Raw genomic sequence first — 9,742 nt, 5'->3', positions numbered from 1 at the left:
TAAAATATTACTTAATTTGTTCACGTTACTGAGAAAATTTAAAATTTGTCAAGGATTCCAATTTTCTGTTCATTTTGTACGGTATTTAAGATGTACGACGAGTGCTGTATTTTATTAATTGATAAAATAAACTGTTCCGCGTATACAATAACCTATTTTGAATATTTCTTATAGAAAAGGAGTAACCGTCTGCAAAGCATGCGTAATCATATGGTAGGGCTGGCCGCGTCAGTTGTCTCTCCCTTCTATTCTGTACTCCTTGGTATATGCTTATCGTTCACATTTCATTATCTAATGCATGTACACTTTTGTTAACCATTAATTTTAAGACCTCTGCAAAATGTTGTCTTCAACTCGAATCTCCTCTCGGAGACAGCCAAACCAAATTTTCAGCCCGCAATTCCCTTTGTACTCCATCCCACGGAGCTTAAAATATTTTCGTTATTGTGAAATCATTAAAGTTAAGCAAGAATATTTTCATAAGAAGCATTAGTGAATTTCGTTAAATATTCAACTGTAATTTTTCAGAAGTTTAAAAAAAGTATTTCAATACTGATCAACAATAAGTCTCCCCCGATCACAACTTAATAATTCGTAAGATTTTTTCTATTATTAATATTCATTATAACATTGTACAAGTAACCATGACCTATAATTTATGTTATTTTTTAGGAAATAAAGATTTTGTTATCGAATTTCTGAGACGGGGTTACTCTGTTGTGTGTATTTGTGCGGCCTATCGGGAAAGAATTGTCCGGGGAAAATAAACATCCCCCACCAGAATCCTAACTGGCCTATTATCCTGATTTGTCTAGCGTGTTGCTGTTTTCCGTCAACAACTTTACAGTGTATACACTGTACACAATGATTTAATGATTCGGTCCTTTTCCCTTTAAGCCTTTACTTTCGATCCCAATTTTACCAATCAAATAGAATTTTTTTGTTATTTCCCTTTTTGTACTATTTATGAAACTATTGTGCACTTTATCGTTCTTACTCACTTTATGGTGAAGTTTATTATTGACCTGCTATAAAGTAAAATTTGCTGTATATTATAGCAACATGCTATATTAAAGTAATCATCGTACTATAATGTAAAATTAGCTGTATATTATAGCACAGTGCTATAAAGTAATCATCGTGCTATAATGTAAAATTAGCTGTATATTATAGCACAGTGCTATAAAGTAATCATCGTGCTATAATGTAAAATTAGCTGTATATAATAGCAACATGCTATATTAAAGTAATAATCGTGCTATAAAGTAAAATTAGTTGTATATTATAGCACAGTGCTATAAAGTTTCAAAATGAAATTAACTTTAAATTATTATTTATGCTTTGCTAAAAGATTGTTAAAAGATTTTAGGCCAAAAAGCGAATTGAATTCCAATTGAAGAAACCAAACAAATCTCTTGTTAGTTCAGGTTGTGTGCTGTATTTAAAAGAAATTTAATTTAAACACATTAAAATAAGGTTCAAGACTTAAAAGATAAAAATATAGTATTTCTTACTCCAAACATTGAATTTATAACACAACAATATCTGCATATAAAACTAATAAATAACTATTTTTATTCTGATTCCATTTTATTTATGTTCTACGAACAAGAAATTTATAAATGCGGTTGCAATTAAAGAATTCTTGGTATTGTGGGTGCCTCAAGAACCAATAGAAGAATTTAATGGACGAAGCAGTTAAACCAGCCGTAACCAGGATGACTACTTCATTCATTCATAAAGGAGTTGAGTTTTGCCACAAACTCTGATTTTCTAATCACTATATCTTTAGAACCAAATGTTGCAGACCTTAGATATTTCAAATATAAATTCTGAATATTTAAAATATCAAAGGTTTACAACATCGGGTTCTAAAGATATTGAGGTTTAAATATTTGATTTTGTTCCAAATACTCAATTCCTTAGTATCTCAAATTTAATGGTTTTTCTTGAATGTTGCAATATTCTTTCGGACCTAAAACATTTTAAATTATTAGGAAAATAATAAATACAATAATAACAATAATAATAAAAATAATAATAATAATACTGAACTATACAAATGTATTATACTTGTATCATACTTCTGTACAATTTTTAATGTACTAAGCTACACCTGTTCCCTAATGATGTACTTTACTACTGTACTGTGCTGCTGTACTGTTCCACTGTACTGTACTGTACTGTACTGAACTGTACTACTGTACTGTACTGCTGTACTGTACTACAGTACTGTACTACTGTACTGTACTACTGTACTGCACTACTGAACTGTACTACTGTACTGTATTACTGAACTGTACTACTGTACTGTACTACAGTACTGTACTACAGTACTTTACTACTGTACTGTACTACTGTACTGTACTACTGTACTGTACTACTGTACAGTACTTCTGTACTGTACTACTGTATTGTACTACTGTACTGTACTACTGTACTGTACTACTGTACTGTACTACTGTACTGTACTACTGAACTGTACTACTGTACTGTATTACTGAACTGTACTATTGTACTGTACCTGTACCATACACTCCTGATAGAATTGTTTCTTGTATCCAAAGAAGAAGAGAACTTCCAGAAGAACAAACAAAGGTGCTGTGATGAAAGCCTAAAAATACAAAATAACAACTTATCACTCGCCACAAAACTCTAAAACTTTATCTTTGCAACCTAATGGTGTAAGTCTTCAACATATCAAACAAGAATTCATATCTTGAAATATCAAGGATCTACTTTTTGATCAGTTCTTTAACAATCATCAGTATAGCTCGATCATCATAGCAATGATAATTATTACGTACTAACTAATGAGACCGGACCGACTTTGAAGTGCTGCCTGATCTTTACTTTTTACCATTTTCAAATTTGTAAACCTGGGTATAATAAACTTTTCAAAAACTTGGTCGGCAAAAGTAACATTTTAGATGATCGTAATATTCAATTTTGAGATTTTTTTAATGAGAAAATAAAACCTTTTTTTAGCTTTTCCAACTGATAAGTGGCATTGAAAATCCTAATTAAAGTTTATTTTAGCTTATTTTAAAACTTTAGAAAATCCAAAAAAAAAATCTAAGTTTTTACTTCCGCATGTTTGATAAGATTAAAGGCCTACAATCTGCATGTTACCAGAAATAAAAATAGTGAAAAAAAACTTTTTTCATTTGACTTACTAGCTGCAGTGCCCGGCGTTGCCCGTGGAATTTTAGAAACACTCGAAAATTTATTTTTTATTTTTTGAAGAAAAAAAAATTCCTATTTTGAAAGAAACAAAATCGAATTTTTAGCCAATTTGGTCCAGCAGCCGCTTGGACAGCATATAGCTAACATACAAATATACAAATATATATATCTATATGAGCGAAGATAAATTGACTATAAGCGTTAGCCATTAGACCACAGTGTAGATTAAAACCCTATTCATTAATTTCCACCTCTGAATATTATTTATTACTAAAGGAATTGAGTCTTTGCATGCCACAAACTCAAATTTCTAATCCCTATATCTTAACGTTCTGAGAGTGTAAACCTTTGACATTTCAAGCTTAAATTTTTGTATCTATCCGAATTTATAGTCTATGACATTGGATTGCAAAGATACAGGGATAGGAGTTTGTGGCAAAGACTCAATTTCTTCAGTAATGGATTCATTGTATATTATTTTTGGTGGGAGAATGAATACAAATTCTGCGAACGTAAATTCTGTACTTACTTATTAGGTAATTATGTTTTCATAATGGTTGAAACTTCGGAAAACAGGATGGATTTGATTTTATAAGAAATCCGAAATCCATAAATCCAAATATTGAACAGAGAATTCTTATAGATATTTCCAAAAAGTACTAAATTCACTTTGAATATTAGTTTCTGAAATGGTTTCCAGATCCTAATTTAAATATCGTCTCTAGTTTGATTTTAAATATAAAAAATCTTTTCTCAAAATGTATTTGTCAATTTCTTCAACTCTAGGTGAAAATAACAGAAAAAGAAAATCCGGGAAATATAACTTTCTCATTATTTCTCTGAATACCGATAATGATCAAAATTTTACTCTTCAGGAAAAACGCAAAACATTTATTTGTCATGTATCTAAAACAATTTAAAAATAATCACTTGCACAGAAAGAACTATAGATCATTTAAGATCAATTTTGACCGGCAAGTTTTTTTTTATAAAATGAACTTTTTAGTGCAAGCAGTAAATGAAGATCTTTTGTAGAGAGTAAAATCTTTTTTTAAGAAAAAAAGGAATAAAGTTTTATCGATTAATTAAGTGAATTTTATTTTGTAATTTTTACTTTATTTTAAATTTAGAAACGCGCTTTTACTTCTCTTAAGTTCATTTGAGTCTCGATAACTCATGTTAACTCTCGACTCTATAACTCTCGTTAACTCTCGTTAACTCCCTTTAACCCTCTGTGACTCTCTTTATCTCTCATTAACTCCCTTTAACTCTCTTCAATTCTATTTAACTCCCTTAAACTCCCCATAACTCCCTTTAACTCAATTCAACTTCCCTTAACTCAATTCTACTCCCTTTTACCCCCTTTGAACTCCCCTAACCTGGTCCCATGAGTCGAGGAGTGCAGGAGCACGTTTCTCAAAGACTCCATGCCCAATAAACTGTAATATCCACATAGTAACATGGAACAGTAATACAGCCTAAATAATAAATATGGAATAATAAGATGAATTCGAATATAAATCAAAACCTCCTGAACAACTGAACATTAGAAAGTCTTATCAGATGCAGGTAAAATTGGTGGTTGACAAAGAACAAGCACAAACTAATAAATGCCACTTCTTCTCTATTATCTGTGTAATCGGTACAAATGGTTTCCCTATCTATATACTTTGCTTGTCTGCCTGTTTGTCAAAACGGCTGAACCGATCGGGCCAAAATTTTGTGTGGGAACTTACATGACCACGGGGAAGGTTTATGGAAAATCAAAATTTCAAAAATAATCCAACAAAATTCGATTTTCATTAAATTTTGAAAATCCACGAAAGGAATTGAGTCTTTGCCACAAACTCTGAATTTATAATCCCTATGTCTTTAAAACCCAATGTCGTACATCTTTCATATTTAAAACTTATGTCATTTGATTTAACAGAATTCATAGTTTGAAATATCCAAGGTCTACGACATTGGAATCCAAAGATATACGGTTTGGAAAAGTAGAGTTTGTGGCAAAGACTCAATTCCTTTCTTTATAATATCCGAAAACTTTCTTTTAGTGTTTCACAATTATATATATAAAGAGAAAATGTTAACAAGCCTGGTCTACATATATACTTTGCTTGTCTTTCTGTCTATCTGTCCGTGTGTATCCAATCGTCAAAACGACTGAACAGATCGGGCCCACATTATGTGTGGGACCTCACAAGACCCCGTAAAAGGTTTATGTAACATTCAAATTGAAAAAACAAATACAATTCTTGGAAAATGGAAGGATTTTTTTTTGAAATTGCGCCAAAAGAAAAATCCGCCAAATTTGAAAATTATTTAAAATGGCTGACTTTAAGATCAGCAGTTGAAAGATAAAATTATGTACAGGAAAGGGGGCGCGAAGCGCTCTAAAACCCAAGTAGCTTATATTCCAAAAACCAGGAATAAAGATAAAGAATGGAAACCTGCCACAGAGGCCATCCACCCAGGGTACTAGTTGTATTCACTAGAGTTCCTGTTCCTAGGTATATTCCAACCATGAGAGCAGCTCCTAAACCTAGATATACAACATGAGAGCAGCTCCTAAACCTAGATATACAACATGAGAACAGCTCCTAAACCTAGATATACAACATGAGAACAGCTCCTAAACCTAGATATACAACATGAGAACAGCTCCTAAACCTCGATAAACTGCATGATAACAGCTCCTAAACCTCGATAAACTGCATGATAACAGCTCCTAAACCTAGATATACAACAATATAACGGCTCCCAAACATGAGAGCAGCTCCTAGCCTAGATATTTACTGCACTTTAATATAGCATTCACCTAATCAATGAACAGCTTTAAATCTAGATGTAAAATAAGTAGTTTAGAATCTAGATGTAAAATAAGTAGTTTAGAATCTAGATGTAAAATAAGTAGTTTAGAATCTAGATGTAAAATAAGTAGTTTAGAATGGGGATTATTTATGTCAAAAAAGATTTAAGTCCTTTTCTATAACCAACATTAATACTGATCACCATAAAAAAAATGTTATACATTTTACATTGAGAAGCTTGAAAAGGATTCAGGTTTGTACCCACAAGAATTAAAGCATATTGCAGGAGATTCCGGTATGAAAAGAAAATTTTGCTAAAAAAGAAAAAAGAACTAAGTAGAAAGAATCCATTTAAATTTTCTTCATTCATGGTCGCTGGTACCATTAATATCTGAGAACTACACATTTATCAAATAAAAATTAAAAGGTGGGAGAACATTTTTTACTGGGAAGAATATTAAAACTTTAATAATAATTTATTTAATACAGTGATAGGCGATTGTATCATAACAATGCAGACGACATTTTATTTAGGTTTTGATTTTTTACTTTTTTTTAAACTACAAGTTTAAAAGTAATCAAAGAGAAGCTTTTTTAATCGACAGCTCCTCTTTGTTTCCATGTTTTTATGTATCCATGCTGTTTACAAGCTTGATAAAAATCAAAATCGAAGTCGAAAGTCGTCTTCATTGTATTGATATATGCGACGACGACTGTATGACGAGGGGAGGAAGGCCAGCCACAACAACTACTCGTCCGAGCTACATTCTCCTCATTTTAAAAAATAATATTGGAAGGACGAGGATTTAGAGGTGGCTCGGACGAGAAAATGAGGAGAATGTGGCTCGAACTAGAAATTGTTGTGGCTGGCCTTCCTCCCCTCGTATGACACTTAAAGAACAAATGTATTTAACGCATGTTCAGTTTTTTATATCAAAATATTGGTATTTGAAATAATTGTTTAATGATTTGATGTATTTACCTCCTGCTAAAGGATCCATGAGAAGGTATGCTATCACGTATATCAGGGTTGTGAGAGCAGCGAAGTTGAGGTGTATATGCTCGCACCAGGAGCTAACCATGGCCGGGGTAGATACCAGGGACGGAGTAAACTTTAATACAAATGGTTTTGAAGAAAACCGTGAAATTCACAGGGTGAGGATTGAGAAAACTTTTCAAATATAACTTTGACTTTTTAACTTCAATGAAAGAATAAAGGTTTTTAGTGTGGATTTGCCCCCCTGTAAAGCAGTTTCAAATGATGATCATCTATTTATTTTAAATGATCAACTAATTTTCAGCAAAATTATTATTATTTGTTTTGTATTATTTTAGGTTAGGTTAAGGCAATTTCTGGGCCGAGTTCTATGGCTCGGACAGGCTAGGGGACCGAGCGGCGCGGCTAGGACAGGCTATTGGGCCAAGCGCCGCGGCTAGGACAGGTTTCGGGGCCGGGCGCTGCGGCCACATGACTAATTATATTCATGCGTTACAAATTAGGTGCATGTAAAAAATTGATAGGAGGGGGGGTCCAAAAATCGTTTACTAGGAACTTTTCCCATCATTAATAAACAGTTCTGGAGGATAAGTATTAAGACATTTTTTTAACTTGTATTTCTATAGTTTTCCTAACTGTACTCTACAGCTGTACAGACATGGTACAGACATAATTAACTAAGTAAATAAGATACATATGAAGAAAATACATTAATCTCATTTTTATTCAAGAAAATTACAAATTAAGTAACAAATTTTAATCGTCTTTGATAAACGCAGCATTGATACGCAATTAATGTTCTGGAATTATATTCCAACCTATATCTTGATAACTATATCTCATCTGTACCTGCAGTAGAACTTGGCCACTCCAGACAATGTTCCAGATACAGAAGAGATGAATCGCAACATTGGCAGGATTATTGTGGTAGGACGCATAGAAGATAAACTGGGATCGAAGATCAAAGAATCCTCTGGATTTACTCTGGGTCCCCATATTATCTGAACACAAGACCTAGGAACTAAATTATCATGTTTTTTTCTCACAGTTTAAGGGTTAAGGCTAGTTCCATCGATATAAAAAATATGTTAATAGAATTTCCGAAGCTAATAAACTAAAAACTGGAAAGTCCTTGTTTAAAGGTCTGTAAGCGTAATTTAAAGTGACCTAGTGGTACCCTTAAAAGCTTTTCTGGTCAAATAAGATTAATATATCAACGTTATAACTTTGAAAACTGATTATTCTCCGTAGTACTTTTCAAAAGTGACTTGCGCCTTTATATTGCAAGAATAAGTACAGAAATGATCAGAATTAAGCACGTTTAAACCAAGAAAAACGACAATATCAAAAGAAAAACGATCTTGCACATTATTGATCAGATAAAGGTCTAACTCAGGAATTGTCAGCTTTGCATAGAGGGACAGGGTCACTTGAAATGATGCTTACAGTCCCTTTAAATTCTATTTCTTAACTAATTCTATTAAAGAAGCTGTTTCTTATCTGTCTAGAGAGATTACTAACTATAACTAACTTATTAACTAGGCACTGTTTTCAGTTTAGAAGTGTACACTGAAGAACCTGAATATGTATTCTTTGACCTTCAGTGAAACCCTGAGCTGGGATCATTTCTCGTAAACTTATGGCCGATTTCTTAGACGTTCTACCATAGGTAGAACCATAGTCACACTATGGTTAGTGGTTTCGCTTTTCCAGAGAAGTGTAGATAGATAGATAGGACCTATAGTTTGAGTTTCCAGGTGTTTCATGGCAAAGCACTCTAATTTAAAAATTTAATTTTTACTAAATTGTTTTGTTTCTTGTTTTTTTTTTCGATATTTTAATATTTTGAATTTTGGTTTTTCTCAGATTTTATATTCTATATGCAGTTGCCTGCTTTCTCTCAAGCAGAACGGACTTATCATGTAGTCCCAGAATTAAAGCTGGAGAAGCACTGCGTTTAGATACGCATCTTGTATCCTACAGGGGAAGCAAGAATTGGACTGAAAACAAAACTTCATCTTTAGCTTGGTGCGCTGAAAGAGGAGTTTAACCCCTCGTGGGAATACAAGCTATGCACAATGATACCGGTTTTTTACTCGACCAGATGTGAGGACTGGACTGCCATGGAAGATACCTCTCAAGAGAGCTTTCAGGGATCACAACTCCCCATTTTGCTTAAGGGGTGCAGTTATGGGTGAATTCCTAAATTCCCCTAACTGGGAAACAGTATAAAATGAAGGAACACAGGGAGAAATCCCCTATACCCTTCTTCCTACAAACATCCTTATCTCTCTCCTACCTGCTCCACAACTTGATGTTAAAAGAACTATTTGGAAAGGCCTTAAAGTGTAAAAACAAGAAACAAGAAGCAAGAATAAGAAATAAATTGAACAGAAAAAAGTGGAAGGGAAATCTCTTGACAGTAGAGATGGGTGCTTAAAGCAAGATAAACAAGAAAGAAGAAGAAAACTTTGAACAGGAAAAATTTGAAGGGGATTTGAGCTTTACACTATCTATTTTTTTACTGATAGCAAATAAAGACAAATACACAGGATGGCAGACGTCCCATCCGACCCTCTATGTCCTACTCGAGATAAAAACTGGAAAATGTGTAAAACGCCCCCCTCCCCCCTCTCCCCCCATCAAGAAAATTTTAGAAAGTGTGTTTTAGCTAGGAATGCAGGAGCTGACACAGTAATATGACTGAAGCAAAATTTAAAAACAAACAAGGGAGAGAGTAACCTGGCCA

General features: G+C 33.2%; 1 protein-coding gene across 1 annotated transcript; it reads right to left on the bottom strand.

The window, feature by feature from the left end:
• Positions 1-1,552: 1,552 nt before the first annotated feature.
• Positions 1,553-8,010, bottom strand: LOC111698925 (uncharacterized endoplasmic reticulum membrane protein C16E8.02). The gene is made up of 7 exons (XM_023469402.1): positions 7,843-8,010; positions 6,979-7,108; positions 5,637-5,728; positions 4,566-4,664; positions 2,525-2,614; positions 1,923-1,975; positions 1,553-1,742 (listed from the first exon to the last, which is right to left on the bottom strand). The coding sequence occupies exons 1-6, from the start codon at positions 7,987-7,989 to the stop codon at positions 1,937-1,939; spliced, it is 597 nt and encodes a 198-aa protein (XP_023325170.1). The 5' UTR covers positions 7,990-8,010; the 3' UTR covers positions 1,553-1,742; positions 1,923-1,936.
• Between the last annotated feature and the right edge of the window lie 1,732 nt (positions 8,011-9,742).

This window comes from Eurytemora carolleeae, unplaced genomic scaffold (genome assembly GCF_000591075.1).
Source record: "Eurytemora carolleeae unplaced genomic scaffold, Eaff_2.0 scaffold41, whole genome shotgun sequence".
NCBI lineage: Eukaryota > Metazoa > Arthropoda > Copepoda > Calanoida > Temoridae > Eurytemora > Eurytemora carolleeae.
The sequence above is the reverse complement of the archived record's forward strand: the minus strand, read 5'-3'. Positions and strand labels throughout refer to the sequence as shown.